The sequence below is a fragment of the Lynx rufus genome, unplaced genomic scaffold, assembly GCF_022079265.1.
Source record: "Lynx rufus isolate CCGP_SWC_20201006 ecotype Redwood Valley unplaced genomic scaffold, mLynRuf1.p SCAF_17, whole genome shotgun sequence".
Classification (NCBI taxonomy): domain Eukaryota; kingdom Metazoa; phylum Chordata; class Mammalia; order Carnivora; family Felidae; genus Lynx; species Lynx rufus.
This window is the reverse complement of record NW_025814831.1, coordinates 22955714-22977387: the sequence shown is the minus strand read 5'-3', so window position 1 is coordinate 22977387 and position 21674 is coordinate 22955714. Positions and strand designations below refer to the sequence as shown.

Below are 21674 nucleotides of genomic sequence, written 5' to 3'. Positions count from 1 at the left end.
TTTTCTCGGGCTGCTTTTAAGGCTTTATATTCTGGGCTTTCAAAATAATATACCTAGGTGACATTGTCTTTGTATTAACCAGCTTTTGGTTTTCTGGAATTCCTGGGCCTATGGATTTCTGGTTTTATTCAAATTTTGAAATGTTTTTTCGGTACATCAATAGATTACGGTGTAAGTGACACCATGCATTTTCAGGCCCAGTTTCTAAGTGAACTGGCAGCTTTCACTTTAGATGCTTGGAGCCTTAAGCCACTGTGTAAACCCTGTTGAAGGCAAGACCATATGGGGAGGCTCTGAATTACTACACGGAGATGGAGAAGGGCCTAGCTGAGCCTAGCTTTCTAGCGATCACCTTCAAAGGACCAGGCACAGAAGCACAACTATCTTGGACCTCTAGATTGATCCAGACACCAGCTAAATACCAACCAGTGATCCCAGGGGATGCCACATGAAGCAAAAGAAAAGCCCACTTTAGCAATGCTTGAAATCCTAATCCACAAAATTGTTACCCCACTTAGTTTGGGGAAATTTGTTATACGACAACAGATACCCAGAAGAGGTAGCAATTATGTATTAGTTAACAATGGGTAAAAGACATTGAAGATTTGTATAAGAAAACTACAAGAATGGCAGGTTTCTTTATAAGTTATTGAGAGTCCTAAGTGGATTTAAACCAGTTCTCCTGGGTTTTAAACTACCACTGGGGTACAGTTTGGCCCCCAAAGTATACATTTGATAAAGACTTACACCTGTAAAATGATGAAACCTGGTCACTTCTATCTTCTTTTTCGTGGTTTCAATTGTACACAGATTGTTGCCATTGTTCCCCCTAATAGTAGCAGCCGCAATTACTGAACACCTTTTAAGGGCAAGCACTCTGCTAAAAGTGCTTCATGTATCTTCTCTCACTTAATCTCACTAAGCCTCAGTTTCCACGACACAAACTGAAGATGGTAATACATACTTCATGGGGCTTGTGCCCTAATTTACTCCGCTAAGAAATTTCAGAGTCAGAATTTGAAACCAAGAGTGTCTAGCAAAACCATCTCTCTTCAATTAAAAACAGAAATAAAGAAAGGCTGCCATTAGAAGGATGTTTTTACTTTTATGTGGATTTTTTAAAAAATCACAATAAAAATTCTATAAACTGGGTAGATAAAAATTGTGATTTATGGCAGATAATGTGATAAGATTTAATATTCACTGCTTCATTAAATTGAGTCAAGTGGATTTATTAGGGATTTCAAAAGTACCCATCTTAGTCCTGATGATTCAATAGTCATGCAATTAATTAGCTATATGCATCATACAGGCAATTTGGAAAATCGCTTTTTTAAAAAGTTTATTTATTTATTTTGAGAGTGGGGGTAGGGGCAGAGAGAGTGGAAGAGAGAGAATCCCAAGCAGGTTCTGTGGTGCCAACACAGAGCCCAACATGGGGTTTGATGCCTGGAACTGTGAGATCAAATCAAGTCAGACAAACTGAGCCAAAATCAAGTCAGACACTTAACTGACTGAGCCACCCAGTTGCCCCGGAAAATCACTTTTATAATGTCCTATTTCTAGTGGAAAAATCTGCTGGCACACTTACATTTTCTTCAATCAGCTTTAAAAATCTGAGGATATGGGGGGCGCCTGGGTGGCGCAGTCGGTTAAGCGTCGGACTTCAGCCAGGTCACGATCTCACGGTCCGTGGGTTCGAGCCCCGCGTCGGGCTCTGGGCTGATGGCTCGGAGCCTGGAGCCTGTTTCCGATTCTGTGTCTCCCTCTCTCTCTGCCCCTCCCCCGTTCATGCTCTGTCTCTCTCTGTCCCAAAAATAAATAAAAACGTTGAAAAAAAAATTAAAAAAAAAATCTGAGGATATGGGGTGTCAGAGTGGGTGGCTCAGTCAGTTGAACGTTGGACTTCAGCTCAGGTCATGATCTCACGGGTCATGAGTTCGAGCCCTGCATAGGGCTCTCGGCTGTCAGCACATAATCCGCTTTGGATCCTCTGTTCCTCCTCTCTCTCTGCACCTCCTCTCTCTCTGCACCTCCTCCCACTCACTTTCTCTTTCAAAAATAAATAAACATTTAAAAATAAATATAAAAATCTGAAGACTTATAAACTCTCTTTGAATTAACATCTATTATTTTTTAATTCCTCAATAAATTAAAAGGTGCATCAACATTATGAATACCACCTTTCAGTTATAGATTATTTTCCCCTTAGTAATGGAATGTTAGTAGTGAAACACTTCATTGATAATTATCAAAGTAGAATAATTAAGATTTCTCTCATTGAAAAAGAATTGATAATTTGGAAAAAAAAATTTTTCTGTGAATTTATAGACTATTAGCAAAAAGTTACTGCTAGCCTAAAAATCAGGACATCAAAAGCTAAGGATCTAGTATACACCAAGAGCTTTGACAGACTTTATACTTTTTGACCTGGTAATTCCACTTCTATAAATTTTCCCTAAAAAAGTAAACAGAGGAGTGAGAAAAAGTTTACATAGAAATCCAGTTGTCTCAGAATTAATTTAGAATAGTAAATTTAATAGTAATAGTAATAGTAAATAGTAATAATTTATAATAGTAAAAATTTAGGGGTGCCTGGGTGGCTCAGTCGGTTGAACGTCTGACTTCAGCTCAGGTCATGATCTCATAGTTCATGGGTTTGAGCCCCGCATCCGGCTCTGTGCTGACAGCTCGGAGCCTGGAGCCTGCTTCAGATTCTGTGTCTCCCTCTCTCTCTGCCCCTCCCCCACTCATGCTGTCTCTCTCTCTCTCTCTCTCTCTCACACAAAAATAAATAAACATTAAAAAATAAAGTAAAAAAACAAAAAATAAAAATTAAGGGTTCCTTCAATATGCATCAATCTTGAAATTAATACTTGATGTTAAAATACTACATGGGTGACTTATGTGATAAAAGCCTATCAGAAAATGTTACCTTAAAATTAATTTACCTAGTTGTTGGTACCAGTTTTCACCTCACTACTGTGCCGCATTTAAAGTATTTAAGGTAGGGGCGCCTGGGTGGCGCAGTCGGTTAAGCGTCCGACTTCAGCCAGGTCACGATCTCGCGGTCCGTGAGTTCGAGCTCCGCGTCAGGCTCTGGGCTGATGGCTCGGAGCCTGGAGCCTGTTTCCGATTCTGTGTCTCCCTCTCTCTCTGCCCCTCCCCGTTCGTGCTCTGTCTCTCTCTGTCCCAAAAATAAATAAAAACGTTGAGAAAAAAAAAAAAATAAAAAATAAAATAAAGTATTTAAGGTAACAAAATTATGGCTTTGCCAATATATACACACCTTGTTTCTAAAGTAGTTAAGTAACTACTTACTCCCTCCCTATACCTCCCAGAGAATACAGTAAAGTTGCACGTAATAAACGTCCAATAAAATTCCTTTAGTTTTAATGAATCTCTCTCCACTGTGCCCACTAGAGTGAACAGACCTAATCAAAGCGAAAGTGGCCTGCCTCCCACTTTTTAAAAAAACATTTTCAGTGTTTCTTTATTTTTGAGAGAGAGAGGATGCAAGCTGGGAAGAAGCAGACAGAGAGAGGCAGAGGATCCAAAGCAGGGTCCGTGCTGTCAGCACAGAGCCAGATGAGGAGCTCAAGCCCAGGAACCGGGAGCTCATGACCTGAGCCGAAGTCAGACACTTAACTGACCGAGCCACCCATGTGCCCCGTGCCTCCCACTTTTTTCGGAACTACTGCTTCTTAAAAGCAGACTAGAAAAAAATTGAAAATCAAATTGAAGTAAGAGTTGAAAAGAAGCTGGGGCCTGGCCGAGAGCTAGGATTTTGGCCATTATTCACATTCGGCTTCTTGTTTTACACACATAGTTTTGCACATCATTGCATTTGCATTTCTTTCGTATTTATTTATTTAGAGAGCAAGAGAGTGAGAGAGAGAGAGGGAGAGAGAGCACGAATGAGCTGGGGAGAGGGACACAGGAAGAGAGAGAAAGAACCTTAATCTCCACAGTAAGCATGGAGCCTGACATGGGACTCGATCTCATAACCCTGAGATCATGGACACTTAACCGACTGAGCCACCCATGTGCCCCATGCCTCCCACTTTTTTCGGAACTACTGCTTCTTAAAAGCAGACTAGAAAAAAATTGAAAATCAAATTGAAGAGTTGAAAAGAAGCTGGGGCCTGGCCGAGAGCTAGGATTTTGTCCATTATTCACATTCAGTTTCTTGTTTTACACAGTCTTACACATTATTATATTTGTATTTCTTTTTTAATTTTTAATTAATTAATTTATTTTTTTTTATTTTTTTATTTTTTAAATTTTTTTTTTTTAACGTTTATTTATTTTTGGCACAGAGAGAGACAGAGCATGAACGGGGGAGGGGCAGAGAGAGAGGGAGACACAGAATCGGAAACAGGCTCCAGGCTCTGAGCCATCAGCCCAGAGCCTGACGCGGGGCTCGAACTCCCGGACCGCGAGTTCGTGACCTGGCTGAAGTCGGACGCTCAACCGACTGCGCCACCCAGGCGCCCCATTAATTTATTTTTTTTGAGAGAGAGAGCATGAATGAGCTGGGAAGAGGGGCCAGAGAGAGAGAGAATGAATCTTAATCTCCACACTAAGCATGGAACCTGACATGGGGCTCAATCTCATAACCTTGAGATCACGGTCCTGAGATCATGGATGCTTAACCGACTGAGCCACCCAGGTGCCCCTGCATTAGTTTTTCTTAAAAGTTTAACCATGCCAGCCAGGGAAGCTTGTCTTGTCTCCAGACATCTCGTTCCAACTCAGTGTCTGTGCTCCTGCAAGTCTAAAACTGTCTCGTCTCCCGGTCTGCCGTGGTCCCCCTCTCACTTTACAGGTGAAATGCCAAATCAGCTTTATTATTACCCTCAGTTTGTTTCCCAGCTTGGCATGCTTTCTACTCATGAACTGGGGAGGGGAGGGGGTGCTGAGGCTGGACAAATATCTCTAAGGCTAAGGATCACAGGCAAGTGCCATGTTCTGATGCCTGGTGAGTAGTTGAGAGGGAAAGCGGGCACAGGAAAATGGAAGGAAATAAGTAGTTGGAACGTTCCTTAATAGTAGAAGGATTTAAACCTTCATTTCTCTTCCTTTTTCTCTCTCTCCCCAACCTGGGAACTCTCTTCTGTCACTTTGCTGATTTCCCATACTGTCTGGGGGTGTACTAAGTGCCTGCCTCAATGCCAGCTGTTTTGAACAAGCCAATTTCTCAGTTCTTTACTCTTATTAAGAATGAACAAATGTTTCTCCGAAGAAAAAGCCTGGAATCTAGTCAGATGATTAAATAAACCTAATGTATGCTAAAGTACTGATCTGCTGGTTTGTGAAAACAAGGCATTCAGGGCATCACTGTTAACACTGGTCATTTAAATGCCCATTTTATTCGAAATCCAATGAAGGGAAATGAAACAATAATGAGTTTTTAAATTTCTTTTTAGTTCTGGTGGATGATCTCCTTTAAACACCATTAAAAAAATAAAAAATAAAGCAGTATTTAGGGTTACAATTCCTAGGTTAAGACCCAGGGTTGCCTCTGTGTAACAGGAGATTATGTATACCCTTGCTATACGTGTCTTCATTGTTTTGTCTGAAAAATGAGGATGATTGTTACCTGCTTCCTTTAAGTCAGCTCTCCCACCCGCTCGCTGGTAGAGCTATCCTGAGTGGTAAGTATACTCAGTCCCTTATTACCCTTTAAATCTCCAAGGCTGGGCTTTTGTAATCAGTGAACTTCAAGATCTTCAAATATTTCTCTGCACATCTAAAAAGCCCCACTCTGTAGAAGAGCATTCTAGAAGATTGAAGCAGCTGATCTGGCACTGGAGATATATTTTTTTAAACTTTTATACAGAATATATATTCCTTTGCCTTTTTTTAATTTGGGGAATTTTTTTGTGTTTTTTTTTTTTTTTTACATTTGTTTGTTAATTTTGAGAGAGACAGAGAGAACACAAGCAGGGAGGGGCAGAGAGAGAGAATCCCAAGCAGGTTCAGCACAGAGCCCAACATGGGGCTCAAACTCACCAAACTGTGAGATCATGAGCTGAGCCAAAATCAAGAGTTGGACCCTTAACCAACCGAGCTACCCAGGCACCTCTTGTTTCATTTTTTTTTTAATTTTAAACATAAAAAGTGAAAATTATATATTCCTAGATTCCAGAACTATCTACCAGCGATGACCACAATTAACACTGTGCTCTGTATTTAAAGAATTTTATTGATGCTTATTGTATTCATTTGGGCAGGGTAATTGTGGAAAAAAATAGACAAAAATAAAACTACGTTAACAGCCCTAAGATAAGCGAAGGCTATTACTTGCTCCTGGGACAGTCCTGGGTGGAGGAGAAGGTGGGCGGTCAGCCAGGGACCCAGGCTACTGAGCCGGGGACACCGCCGTCTCCAGCTTTTGTTCAGACTCACTCTGGGGTCCTCTCTATTCCAACCCGCTGTGCCGCAATGGCATACATGTTTTCTTTCTGTTGGTGTCCCCAGCTTCCTGGCAACATAGTCGCTCCTGCACTGTTTGGCTGAAATTGCCCTTAACGCAAAATTGTGTGATTCAAGTTCACCCTCCCAGGCATGCTTGGAACTCATTCAAGTTCGGACTCCTCCTTCACCGTCTTCCTTGTATCAGTGGTTCAAGAGTGCTTACCTCCACTCCTCTCTGCTTTCTGTCTTTGAAAAGGTTATGCCAGCTGCATTTGCTTCTCACATCTGTCTCCATTAGCTAAGCTGGCAGTCCGTGCCCCTCCCCCTTCTGTGCTACAGCAGGGTTTTTATTTTTTCTAGTTTTGAGGTATAATTGATATGTAACACTGTGTAAGGTGAAAGTGTACAATGTGTTGATTTGATGCATTCGTATACTGCAAAATTATTACCACCATAGCATTAGCTAACACATCCATCCTGTCATATAATTGCCATTTCTTTTTTGTGGTGAGGACATTTAAGATCTCTCTTAGCAACTTTCAAGTATATTAGCATGCTGTACATTAGATTCCCAGAATTTGTTAATCTGATAGATGTACGCTTTGACCAGTATCTCCCCATCTCCCTGTCCTTCCCCAGTCCCTGGTGAGCACCACTGTAGTCCCTATTTCTCTGAGTTTGGCTTTTCTATTTTTATTTTTTAAGTTTATTTATTTTTGAGAGAGAGAGAGAGAAAACAAGCGGGAGAGGGGCAGAGAGAGAGGAGACAGAGAATCCCAAGCAGGCTCCGTGCTGTCAGCACAGAGCCCAACAGGGGACTTGATGTCATGAACCTGGAGATCATGACCTGAGCCAAAATCAAGGAGTCAGACGCTTCATAGATGCAACTACCCAGGTGCCCTGGAATTTGGCTTTTTTAGATTCCACATATAAGTGAAGTCATACAGTGTCTATTTATCTTTCTCTCAGCAAAGATTTTTTTTTTTAAGTCACTTATGAGCATGATCAGCTGTCTTCTTACCTCAGAAAGTGGCTTCTTTTCCTTGATGTTTTCTTGAGCTAACTCTTGTCTGTCTGTCCCTTTTTGTACTCTTAGATTTCCCCTAAGAAATCCACCTCTTTTGTCTCTCCCCACCTCTCCTTGCAGCCTCTCCCACCGCTTTCTGCCCTTAGAGCCGTCAGGTAGCTTCAGCCTCATTTAATCAGCTGGAACCCACAGCAGTTTCTCCTTTCTCTAGCCACTACCCCTAAAGCGGCTTCAGCTGGCTGGCTGCCTTGCACTGTGGCTCTCTCTTGGGGCACTCACTCAAGTCCGGCTTGTTCAACAGTACTCTCTCATGGAGCAGCTTTCCAGACTGCAAACCACACTCAGACAGTTTGCAAACTCTCCTAACTCGTTTACATCTGACTGACAGCACTTCGAACCCTTCTCCCCAAAAGGAAAGCTCTGACAAGGAGTTTATTGCTCACCAGAGAGAGAGAGAGAGAGAGCACTTCCACATGGAAGCATCTAAAGTATCTTTAGAGGGACAGGTGGGACAACTATGAGATTGTGCAATGCGGTAGCCAAGTATCCCAGTTTACCCAGGGCGGGCAGAGCTCCAGAAATACAGGGCTTTTAGTTTCAAACCAGGACAAAATTTTATATGTACTTAAAAGTGGGCCTTTCTGGGGGCACCTGCGTGGCTCGGTCGGTTAAACCTCCAACTCTTGATTTCGGTTCAGAACATGATCTCATGGTTAGTGTGTCAAAGCCCTGCATTGTGCTCCGTGCTGGCAGTGCACAGCCTACTTAGGATTCTGTCTCTCTCTCCCTCTCTCTACCCCTCCCCAACTCACACACTCTCTCTCTCAAATAAATAAACTTTAAAACAAATAATAAAGTGGTTCTTTCCTGGGCACTTCGGTGGCTCAGTTGAGCATCTCACTTTGGCTCAAGTTATGATCCTGTGGTTCCATGAGTTCGAGCCCCACATCAGGCTCACTGCTGTCAGGGCAGAGCCCTGCTTCAGATGCTCTGTCCTCCTCTCTCTGACCCTCCCCCTCTTGTGCTTTCTCAAAAATAAATAAACATTTGAAAATAAATAAGTAGGGGCACCTGGGTGGCTCAGTAATTTAAGCCTCTGCCTTCAGCTCAGGTCATAATCTCATGGTTCATGAGTTCAAGCCCCATGTCGGGCTCTGCACTGAGTGCAGAGCCTACCTGGGATTCTTTCTCTCTCTCTCTCTGCCCCTCCCCAACTTGTACGCTCTCTCTCTCTCTCTCTCTCTCCAGAGTGAATAAACTTAAATTTTTTTTAAATAAATAAAGTGGTTCTTTCCATGTAGGATCAGGATCTTGATTTGGGGGTGAGGGGTTCCAAGAGTCTTGGGATATAAACTATTGATGCTTTCTGTTGAAGCACTGATGTGTCTTTCAAGAAGTTCCAGTAATGAGCAATAACATTATCTGTCTCTGCAAAATTTATGCTAATGAATACAATGGACCAGTAAGTTTATCTTAATAAGACAGTGAGCTGAGGTGGGGTGAGGGGATGGGTAGATGGTTTCTGTTCTCAGAGTTAATTTTATCCTCTCTTTCCCAAGATCTGTCTCATACTCAACATCCTTAGTAAAATACCAAACCTAGTGTTTTGTTGTTGTTATTGTTGTTGTTTTTAAATTTGTGTGAACATTGCATCACCTCCAACCTCAAGTCTCTGATGTCTGTTCTAGCTTTCAGTCCATTCAGGAGAATAACATAGTAAAACTATTGTTCACAGAGCCTTCACTGTGTGCTCGGCTACATGTCCAACCCCTCACAGACATTATTTAATTTTCACAAGAGTCTTCTTAAAAATGTGCTATTATTGGGGCGCCTGGGTGGCGCAGTCGGTTGAGCGTCCGACTTCAGCCAGGTCACGAACTCGCGGTCCGGGAGTTCGAGCCCCGCGTCAGGCTCTGGGCTGATGGCTCAGAGCCTGGAGCCTGTTTCCGATTCTGTGTCTCCCTCTCTCTCTGCCCCTCCCCCGTTCATGCTCTGTCTCTCTCTGTCCCAAAAATAAATAAACGTTGAAAAAAAAAATTTTTTTTTAAATAAAAAAAAAAATGTGCTATTATTATCCATATTTTATAGATGAGGAAACTATGGCTCAAAGAGGTCAAGACACTTGTCCAAGGTCATGTAGCCAGAAAGAAGAGGCAGAGTCAACAGTTGATCTGAGTTCCACCTGAGTACTCAGCAACAAGAAGGAGCAAAGCACTGACATATGCTGTGATGTGTATGAACCTCACAGACGTCAAGCTAAGTGAAAGAAGCCAGATGCAGAAGACTACATATGTATAATTCATTTATATGAAACATCCAGATAGGGCAAATTTAGAGGTAGAAAGCAGATCAGTGGTTCCTAGCCATGGAGGACGGGGTGGGAATTAACTACAAATGGGCATACAATCACTTTTGTCCTTGACAGAAATTGACAGAAGTATTCTAAAACTGGGGTGTAATGGTGGCTGCACAATTGTATAAATTTGCTACAAATTACCTAACTGTATACCTGCAATATGTGAATTTTATGAAAATTCTTCCTCCGTAAAACTGTTAAGAAAAAGTCCAGGCCAGATGCTAGGTTGTGACTCTCTACCAGTGGTTGTTCTAGTTGTTACTTCTAGTTGTTTCTATCAACAAGTGGATGCACGTTCCTTTAGGTGCCTTAGGTGCCATTCCCTAGGGGAAAGGATACAGGTCTTACTGGGTTCTTCTGTCCTCTTCATATAAGCATAGGGAGTGCCTGTAAACTCTTTCAACCAATACACATGTGTTGAATACAGTTAATTTTGCCAATGAGAACCTATTTCTAACAGTCAGGAATTTCACTAATGCTAACTATGCATTTTGATTGGCATGTATATAAACCTTACTATGTGAGTTACAGACATACATGATATCACACCACATGTGCTGAAGTCTTAAATTACTGATATAGAAAAATAAACTCAAGTGAACTGCTGAGACACTACGACCACGACCTCTGAAGTAGCAACTGACAGAAGGAAGCTCTCTGCTCTAATTGCCTTGCTGTCATCCATCATTTAGTCTGTTCAACTTCCCAACCCAAGGCCAGGATATGTGTGCTATTAAGAATAAAGATATCTGTCCTCAACGGCCATTGGAGGGGCTTTTCTTTTCTATTTAAATATAAAAAATTTGGTGGGGGCGGGGGAAGGATATGAGACTGCAGTTAAGAGAAAGGTCACCCATAAATTCAGATGCACTGAAACTAAGCCAATGATGGGGAGGGCTGAATAGTTATTGTGTCCCTGGGAGGAGCCAGGAGGAGCTTGTTGTTGATGGGGCTGATTCCTGGCAGAGACAGTTCCGGGGCACCACGTAAATGTGTATTCTTCTCATGAACATTTGTTAACTCTGATTCGTATTGCTTTATCTTTGACAAGGACAGAAATGGACGTATTACTGTGAATGTGTTTCTTGTAACTCTTACAGAGAGATTCGGAATACCAGAAGCTTAACTTACATCGATCCTGGTGCCCTAAAAGAGCTCCCCCTCCTGAAGTTCCTGTAAGTATTAACTTCTACCCCATCCTATCCCCACCCTTTTTTTCTAAAGAGAGTTATAATGCTGTTGCCAGCCAGGAGTCTCCCTAGGATGCTGTGGGCCAGAGTCATTTTTGTGGTATATGGCCTGAAACAAATCACATCCTGTGATTTACACCCCAACCTTTCCCATCAGGGAAGGTATCAGGTGAAATGATCCACATTTGAAAAACCTATTTAAAAGTCAGCACATAATGCTGGGACCAAAGACAATCCAAGAGACATGAGGAAGAAAATACCCTTAAATGGAGTGTAACAGAACAAAACAAAACAAAAAACTCTGAGAGGCCATTGGTCAATTTTCTTAGGAAATGGGTACCACAACAATGTTAAAGTGACTGTCACAGAGAAAAGAAAAAGCCACAAAGGGCAAAATCTAATCTCTTGGAGGTTGGGAGGACAAAAATGGAGGAGACCACACTATTGCTTTGCTTTGGTGACACCTTATGAGCTAGATATAACCTATTTGAGAGCAGGGACCACAGCACTTTTTCTCTCTATTGCATCTTTACTGCCTGGCACAGAGCAGGTGCTCAATAAAAAATGTGTTCAATGGATGTGTATGTGTGGCCTCAGGTTCTCTAGGCACCCTCTGGAAGAACCCTTCCCTTCTTCCCTTCTCTCCTGCTCACATGCATTGTAAAAGATTAGAACACAAAAACATTATGAGGGGAAAAAATTAAAATCAACCTTAATCTGAATACTGAGAAATAATCACAATTAAAATATTAGGTTGTTTCCATCTAGGGCTTTCAAATAAAAGTGTATATCCATATATATTTTATGAATTAGGTCTTTAAAGATGAATTGAAGTCATCCAGGAAAAGGAGGGGGAGAGGTAGAAGAAAAATACAGGTAGATGGACTAGCATGATAAAGACACAGAGGTATGGAAACATGTGTCTCATGTGGGACCTAAAAATAGTTCAGTATTGAAGAGGTGGGAGTGGGAGATGCAGAGAGAATAGAGGAGAATAGCGATGGAAGATGTGGCTGGAGGCGTATCTGGGGAGTAATAAAAACTTATGGGACAAGGCAATCACTCCTGTATGGATCTTGAGTTTCAATCAATCAATAATTCTTTGATACGATGATCCCTCAGTATGTGCAGAACTCTGAAGGGAACATATAGGATAATAAAACATTGTCCTTAAGCTTCAAGAAGCTTACAATCTAGTTGGGAACATATTGTTCCCAACATATGCCAGTTCCCATAAATGGAATCAAAAAATTCCTCTCCTACTGGAAAATAATGGTAGGTGATAAATGAGAGGTACAACATTATTTGGGGTCCAGGAAATTTGAGGGCACGTCAAAAAGGAGATGGACTTGTTTGGGGTTTTGAAGAAACGAGAGATCCTGGTTCCTAATCTGGCATTTCCAGCCCCAATACATGATCCTCCCTTAACTCCAGAGCCTTCTTCCCTCCACGCTCTTCCACATGAACCTCTATTGCAATTGACTAGTCTGTTTGTTGTTTGTTTACTGCTCTTCACGTGTTCTATATGGAATCTGAACTCTCTCCTTTGTTATCTGGAATATCCCATTTGCTCTTTCTGAGACCTCGGCCTCCTGTTTTCTTTTCAAATCTTATGCCTTCCCCTCTAAAAGGAGTCAGGTCAGGGGCACCTGGGTGGCTCAGTAGGGTGAGCATCCAACTTGATAACACCTCAGGTCATGATCTCGTGATCATGAAATCGAGCCCCACATCAGGCTCTGCACTGAGCGTGGAGTCTGCTTGGGATTCTCTCTTCTCCTCTCTCTCTCTGCCCCTCCCTTACTTGCTCATGACTACACATACCCTCTCTTCCTGTCTCTGTTTCTCTGTCTCTCTAAATAAATAAATAAATAAATAAACAGAAAAATAAAATAAAATAAAATAAAATAAAATAAAATAAAATAAAATGAGTCAGGTCAGAATTTGCCTAAGAAAGTATATCAATGGAATAAGAGTTTTTTCACTGCTGGAAGACTTCCTTTAAAACTTTCTTGGTAGTTACCTAAGTCTCACCCCATGCCATGCCACACTTCTCAAAAAAAATCTATTTCCACTACCTACATTGTAGTAGCTGCAACAAATATTAAATTAACCAAATCTGAGAGGCATCAGGAGCCTGAGAGTTGCTGTATTAGTACTGTTTTATGTACCTCTTTTAATCTTGACATTTTTCCCTGATGACACAAACTTTGGAGAGTGAAGACATTATCATTGATTGATCGTATTCCTTGTCTAGACATATTTTCTAAATAGTACTGCTGCCATGCTATTCCCAGGTGACTTTCATGGAAAAATCATTCTTGGCAAAATAACGAACACAATATAATGTGGAATTCTAAAGAGGAAGCCTGGCTTGGAGCTGGGTATTATATTGTCTTTCTACCCCATCCTCCCCCTATTCCCACTGCCTTTCCCATAATGTCCTCCAATTAAAACAGGGAAATATCACACACACACACACACACACACACACAGAAACCTGAATTCCTATTTCTAGGAATCCTACTAGGATTCCTTGGAAAGAATCCTCATATTCCTCTAAACAGAAGAAAATGTATTAACCCTAGTGGACCGAATTAGATTCTTGTACCTTGAGGGAACAACATCCCATTCAAGGTTTAGGACTTGCCTACAGTCACTCAGGTATTGAAAGAAAGAGTTAGGATTTGATTCTAGTATGACTTCAGAACCCATGCTATTACACTATTCTGCTTCCTATGTGTTGATTTTCTTACCTTATTTCTGTTCTCTTCTTCTCTTTCATGCGCTTTAGTGGCATTTTCAACACTGGACTTGGAGTATTCCCTGACCTGACCAAAGTTTATTCTACTGATGTATTCTTTATACTGTAAGTATGCACACATGCAATATTTGGCAGTATTTTGTCACCAACAAGAAGTAGGATGCAGTCATAAGGGTTGGTTAAAACCGAGTGAAGCAACTGTCTCAAGGGGAAGAGATCAGCTGTTACAAACACACTGGTGGGTGAAGCAAGGCAGGGACTGAGAAATGACCATTGGGTTTAGTAATATGGCACTTTGGTGACTCTGACAACAGCAGTTCCACAGGAGCTCCAGGATGAAGTCTGGTTGGAGTTGGCTCAAGAAAGAGTCAGAAGGAAACAAAAAAAAAAGAAAGAAAGAAAGAAAAAGAGTCAGAAGGGAAGAGTTAGAGACAGTGACCATCAACTCTTTTGAGAAGTTTTACTCTTAAAAAAGAGCGGTAGAGGATATTGGGTCAGGAGAAAAGGCTTCTTTTTGTTGTTGTTGTTTGATGGGACAAATTATGGCATGCGTGTTTGCTGATGTGATTATTGAATGGAAGGGAAATTTGATGATAATGATGATACTTTATTTTCCACATAGTTTTTAATAGCTTTTCAAACACTTTCCCAGGCATTATGTTTACTTCTCTCAACCACCTTATAAGGTATAAATGGAAGTTATAATTTTTTCCATTCTACAAATGAAGAAACTGAGGAATTGAGAATCTAAGTGATTTTGTCTGAGAGGAGTCCCAAGGAATAGTAACTAGGGGTGTTAAAACTGCTTCCTGTGATTTCTGATTGGTGGCCATGTGCCCTTTTCCAAAACCTGTGACACAGTCAAGTGTCTTACCTACTTGTATAGAAGTAAAAGGACTTATGCAGAGTTACAGGTTGAGTCTGCACTACAGGAAAATGTGGAGTGATAGGATCTGAACTCTCAGGATTTTGCTAGAAAAAAATGACCACACTCCTTTACTGCAGAAGAGCTCAGTTCAAAATGTAGGCAGTCTTCTTGCAACTAGACTGGCACACAAATGTTCTCCAGAAGCATCTGCTGGCAGTGTTTTGCAAGTAGAGGACACTCTGTAATATTCATGAAAAGAAATTCATTGATCTCCTTCTACCAACCCTTCTTATAGGTTCCATACACTTAGAAAACTCTAGTTACTCTGGACAAAGTATTGGTCGCAGATATACAAGAATACTCTAGATCCACCTGGTCCCCTTGCAAATGAGGATTAAGTCGGGGACCTCAGCCCACACTCAAAATGCACTTGCTTCCTGCACGATTGGGGCTGTGACTGCGTGTCCACCTGGGACAGCTCTCACCACCTCACTGGACCTCTAGCCACTAGCAGCTAAGAAATGTCAATGAAACTTAAAAAGAAACAAGATTAAACTAAATTGTGTCAGGTTATTTATTTGAGAGCATAGGTAGAGCAAGAGCCCAGCTCCAGAAGGAAAGCATTTTTTTTTTTTTACCAAGGGTTTTTTCCCCCTCTTTTGCAGTGAAATTACAGACAACCCTTACATGACGTCCATCCCTGCGAATGCTTTTCAGGGACTGTGCAATGAAACCTTGACACTGTGAGTAATGCCAGTTCTACTTCTACCAAAATGCAATTTTTATTTGGACCACTGTCGTATTTTCATAGCCCATCCAAGAAATATACTATAGGATGTGCTGTATCATCTACTAAAGTAGTTAATTAAGAGGATTGCCTTATGGTATGGTACTCAGTAGACGACAAAATGGTTTAGGTAACAAGACAAGTATTCTCCTGTACAAATGGTCAGCATGATTTATCTGTGGAAGACCATTTAGGTTTTATAAACCACATGGCCTTTGTGGCAACTGAAAAAGGTAGCCATACACAATACATAAACTAGTGAGTCTGTCTGTTCCAATAAAATTTTATTTACAAAAACAAGTACTGGACCAGATTTGACCTGCATACCTTATAATATAACTGTATTCTAGTATCCATATTGTGTAGAGGAAGAACCTGGGCTTAGAGCAAATTGAACTCTTCCAAGGTCACTGAGTTCGAAAATGATGCCACTAAGGGCTTCTCATGCTCTCTGTACTCACATTCAACTTGGTCATCACAACTATTATGAAACTCCTATAAAGCCATATTGAATAGAAAACAGTATTGTTCTATATCATTACTTTTCCAGAGTTTGAATGGGTTCTGCTCTTTAGATAAAGGAGAAGTTTATTAGAGAAATTTATAAAATGTTCTAATAAGTCTAATAGAAGTATAAAAGTTAATTCTCCAAACTGGTAGGAAATTCCCCTCTTTCATGAAATTAGCCACAAAATAAAATTGAGGTTGTCCAAAGGATCCCTTGTCTCTAGCTTCAATACCACTGTCCAAGCTCAGGCCTGGTGGTGTTTTTGCCTGGATTGTCACCCAGCTCCCTTTCTCTGGTCACACTACAGTCCAGGGGTTCTTTATTATATATAAATTTGTTTGGATTATTCCCCAGCACAATTGATCCAAGCCTCCCCTGCCATTCTTGTAAGGGGCTGCTTCCAAGCCATTCTAAGTCTATCAATCTAGGCCCTCTGAAGCTATCTCAACCTCTGGGACTCTATCCACAGTGGAACATTTCAGTTCATCCTTCTCGAAACAAGGAGAGAGCTCTCTTGAAAAGAGACTCGTTCTTGGCCACCATTTCATCTGACAACACAGCAAAGACCTGGAGTCTTAGCCTGCTCAGTCCCAAACCCCAAACCCCAAGGCCATTTGTCTCCTCTGTAAAGGTTTCCATTGTACCACTTACCACTCATTGTATGTAAACTACTTTCTCAATTTCTTTACAGAAGGTTACCTTCAGCTTTTGGCATTTTTTTTCCTAAGGACCTCATATCCCAAGCAGCCCTCTCAAGTAAAAGCTGCTGGTTGTCCCACTGAGCACAGGCCCCAGTAGGTGTTTAACAAACATCCAAATAAGGGAATCTCATGCTTCCTGCAATCTAGTGGTGGGGATGGCATGAGTTGCCCACTATCTTTTCAGATGATTATTTTTACATTCCTGAAAAAGAATGTTGTTGCTTCTTTGAAGCTCATGCTCAAAAAAGTATGAAAGGGTATGAGTCCAACAGCAGAATTTATATGCATATTCCTGTTAGGATAGAGTTTCAGAGTTTGCAATCCTTTTTTTTTTCTTTTTCACTATTTTTTCTTCCTTCACTTTTTTCCCTTTTTAAGGCCTGTTTGTCCAGTAAGAGTTTTATTTAATCTCTGAAATGTAATTCCAACAAAGAATATTTTCATTGTCTAGGAATCTCAGTAAAGTTTGGGAGAACAGAAATCTCAAACTCACGATTCTCACATATAATATAAAAGAACTCTAGTTCAGAAAAAATTATCAGAGCTTTCTTCAGCCTCTGTGCCTAGCACCTCTGTGCATTGCAATCCTCACCCAGGACACATTAGTAGCTGGAATTAAACTCATTGTATGATTATTTAAAACTAATCAAAAATAAAAACAAAGATTAGTCTCAGTTCTCCACAACTACATAGGATAAATGCCAGTTTTCAGGGTATCCCTTTTAACACGGTCATGTCCTAAGTGTCTCTCACCAATAAACATATAGCTATTTGATCCTCCCAGCAACGTTTTGGTTAGGTATTAATATCATATTTCTTTTTTTTTTTAATTTATTTTTTAAAAATTTTTTTTCAATGTTTATTTATTTTTGACAGAGAGAGACAGAGCATGAACGGGGGAGGGGCAGAGAGAGAGGGAGACACAGAATCGGAAACAGGCTCCAGGCTCTGAGCCATCAGCCCAGAGCCTGACGCAGGGCTCGAACTGACGGACCGCGAGATCGTGACCTGGCTGAAGTCGGACGCTTAACCGACTGCGCCACCCAGGCGCCCCTAATATCATATTTCTTACAGATAAGAAAGCTGAGGACAATAGAGGTTGAGAAATTCTCAGGATCACATATGATGAAGTGACAGAGCCAGATAAAATTCCAAGTGAAGAGTCTCTTGCATGCTTCATAGCGTGTCACCAGAGTTAACAGGTGGTGGGTACAAAGGTTTTCAGAATTCCCCTACAACTGTCACTAGTTGTACTTGACTGTGGTCATGGCTGCCTTCTCTTTCTGGATGCCAATAGCCCCCGTGCATCCCCCTGGAGACCAGAGCTCCCATGGCTAGGGCTCCTTTTCCTTTGGGTACTTAGGAAGAATCACTTCCTGAGGACAGAAATCCTGACTCCCGGCAGCTCCGCCTCAATGTGGCTTTGGCAAGTCACCCCCACCTCTCAGTAACTTGAGTAGTACATAGAGGAGATGACACTTCAGTCCAGTCCCAGGGATCACCGCACAAAGTAGCTAGTCACGGAAACATAGCAACCACTTAAAACATCAAAATTTCCACAAAAGAGAATGCTCTACCTGTTTTCTTAGATTTGTCTTTGAAGTTCGATTTGATTCAGCCTGCAACCATTAAGCATTTAATCTATGATAAGCCCTGAGGACAAAAATGTGGATAAAACGCAAATGTGAAGTGGCATTTTAAATAGGAAAATATAAAGCTTATGCATTCAGATGAATAGTATCTTTTAAAATTGACCTCTTAAGAAACTGAAGTTATTCCTCCATTACTGACATTGAATTAACTGTTACCTGAAACTCTTCTTTTTTGAGTATAGGTAAAACATTTAAAAATCAATCTTTTTTTTCCCATCCCCCATGGTTGATGGGGGGTGGGTGATGGGCGTTGAGGAGGGCACCTGTTGGGATGAGCACTGGGTGTTGTATGGAAACCAATTTGACAATAAATTTCATATTTAAAAAATAAAAAATAATAAAAATGAAAAAAATAAAACAAAATAAATCCTTAATCGTGGCAAATCTTTGCTCTTCCAACTAAATCCACTTCTGAGAAACAGTTTGAAGTTACTGGGAGATGTGTGGAAAATGGGGATTCACCCTGGGAGATATTACTCTATGTTCCAAGCAAGACATACTGTAAAGTTTTCTTGTGGGACCTGAGAACCTTCATGCACATTTCTGATACCACAGAACTGAAGCCCAACCCTCACCTCTTATGGGTCACTGATTTCTCCTCTCTCTGTTGATTGTAGGAAACTATACAACAATGGCTTTACTTCAATCCAAGGACATGCTTTCAATGGCACAAAGCTGGATGCTGTGTAAGTCAAGGGTAACCATGGAAACCACTGTTTTCCTTCACATTCCCACACCCATTCAATGGGGAATCATCCCATGGGTCACAATTCTGTTAGAGATAGGTTCTACCAGAGCATTCCTCAAACCCAGAGTTAGCATGACCAAAACGTGGAGATGATGTTAAATAACTTAGCAAGAGGCAGCTTTAGTATATACTTACAATGACTCCAATTCTGAATCCCAAAGTTTTATCCTTGATAAAATGGAGAACCATGGTCTCATCTTCAGTTTCCTTGAGAGCTTGTTTGGAGGTTCTAGCAGGATTGTGCAGCTACTTATAAACCCTTGACTGAAGAACAGTACTTCTCTACAGGGGCAGGTTGTCCTCTTCGACCAAGTGCACAGCTTCAGGAGGGATGCACATGGAGTGGTGAGAGAGGAGGGGGCACACCTGCCTAGCCAGCCAGATCAATGGACTCAACCCTGGTGATCAATGGGGTGACAGATGTCACAGCCAGATCGCCCTCACATCTCAGTTTTCTTGTAGGGGTGTGTGTGTGTGTGTGTGTGTGTGTGTGTGTGTAAACATTCATCTATATGTACATGAAGTAAAAGGTGTCTTTAATTGAGTCCAAAGCTGTTCAGAAAGTAAGGTTTATCTTTTTTGTGTTTTCTAGCACTTTTCCAAACGTTTAGTTTATATTTGATTCACTCAAAAATAGCTGAAAAGACATATCCAACTTTTGCCTGCCCCCAAAATAAATAATGCCTAGAACAGGATGTTGACCAAAAGATAGCCATCGAACTGGGGTTCTGTCTTTGTTGTACTTTTCTGTCAGATCTTTAGGGCCCCCAGTATCGACACCAGAATATATGTTGTATCTAAGAGCTTGTGGACTGGCTCAGCCCTACTAATTTGTGTTTTAACTTAATATCTAATAAATGATAAAATAGCTTTAGTAGAGTCTCCTTCCCACGGTGTCGTGGACGAATTAACTTGTAGGGCCTTCCTACTACCAAACCACTAGATCATACATTTAAAAAGATTATATTTTATGTCATAGCTCCAAGAGAGGGAAAAGAAACCAGGAGCTGAAGCCAAAGTGGTGGGTGCTTACAGAAGGTGGACATTCCTAGGGATGGCTGCCAAGATCAGTGGTGCCAAGATACTAGGCTTTAGTGCAGTGAGAAGGCAGGGTAGTGAGGTAAATCAGAGACTTCTAGATTAAGCCAGAGAACCTGGACCAGAGCTGGAGTGGTACCACCCTAGAAGTACCTTCTGATTCCAGCAGAAATAAATGCAAACCTCGACAGAAGGAAAAAACCAATGCAGGCCCCCTAGATTTTTTAAAGATCAAGATCAATCAGATATGTATGAGCTCACAGTCAAAAATCACATATAGGAGGGAGCGCCTGCGTGGCTCAGTCAAACGTTTGACTCTTGAGATCAGCTCACATCATGATCTCATGGTTGTGAGATCGAGCCCTGTGCAGGGCTCTGTGTGGAAAGCGTGGAGCCTGCTTGGGATTCTCCCTCCGTCTCTCTCTCTCTCTCTCTCTCTCTCTGCCTTTCCCCTGCTTTCATGACTCTCTCTCTCTCTCAAAATAAATAAATAAACATTTTTTTTTAAATCACACATAGAAGAAAGAAAACCCCCCATGGTAAGAGTCAGCTGGAACAACAAACAACAGATTTTTGTTTGTTTAATAACATATCGCTGAGTATTTTTTCAACAATTATATTTTCTTCAAATCTAGAACTTCTATCTACTTTTTTAAAAAATTTGCCTGCTTATTTAAAAAAAATTTTTTTAATGTTTATTTATTTTTGAGAGTGGAGAGAGAGACACAGTGTGAGAGGGGGAGGGTCAGAGAGAGAGAGAAGGAGACACAGAATCTGAAGCAGGCTCCAGGCTTTGAGCTGTCAGCACAGAGCCCAACAGGGGACTTGAATTCACGGACCGTGAGATCATGACCTGAGCTGAAGACGGACAACCAACCGACTGAGTCACCCAGGTGCCCCTGCCTGCTCATTTTTGGCAGTCTTACTTCTTACTCATTTTTGTGATTCCATCTTTTTTTCTCTTTAAACATTTCATATGTAGTTATTTTATATTCAGGGAGTGATTGTCACAAAACCTGAAGGCCTATGGTTCTAGATCTGTTCCTATACAGTGCTTCTCAAACTTTACTGAACATGTAAACCATCTGGGGGATCTTGTTAAAATGCAGAATCTGATTAAGTAGATCTGGGGTGGCCCCAGGACTCTGCATGTCTAACAAGCTCCCACGTCATGATGCTGCTGCTGATGCGTGGACCACACTCAAGCAGGGGGAGGTGGATGACCTACAGAATCATGTGCAGGGGCCCTGGATGCAAACAAGCAGACAAATAACACACATGCAGATTAAGTGGTCTTGTTCTGACTTAGGAGTTAAGTGGTTAATTCTGGTAGGATTCCACCTTTAAAGAATAAATTCTAATAGGTTTTGAAGTCATTAAACCCCAGCATGGCCTTATGAGTTCCATTTGAAGTGGGGGTTCACTCTTTGCCAGGCTTTTGGTTTTCTCATGATCTTTATCAGATAGAGATTAGAGGGGCACCTGGGTGGCTCATTTGGTTAAGCGTCAGACTCTTGATTTCAGCTAAGGTCATGATTTCACAGTTCATGAAATCAAGCCCCACGTCAGGCTCTGTACTGACAGTGTGGAGCCTGCTTGGGATTCTCTCTCTCTCCCT

General features: G+C 41.3%; 1 protein-coding gene across 1 annotated transcript in view; it reads left to right on the top strand.

The window, feature by feature from the left end:
* Positions 1–21674, top strand: part of TSHR (thyroid stimulating hormone receptor) — a 165373-nt gene that overhangs the window by 102420 nt on the left and 41279 nt on the right. The window contains exons 4-7 of the mRNA XM_047079814.1: positions 10904–10978; positions 13785–13859; positions 15288–15365; positions 18888–18956. Of these exons, the coding sequence (XP_046935770.1) occupies positions 10904–10978; positions 13785–13859; positions 15288–15365; positions 18888–18956 (297 nt within the window). The remainder of the gene's footprint in view (positions 1–10903; positions 10979–13784; positions 13860–15287; positions 15366–18887; positions 18957–21674) is intronic.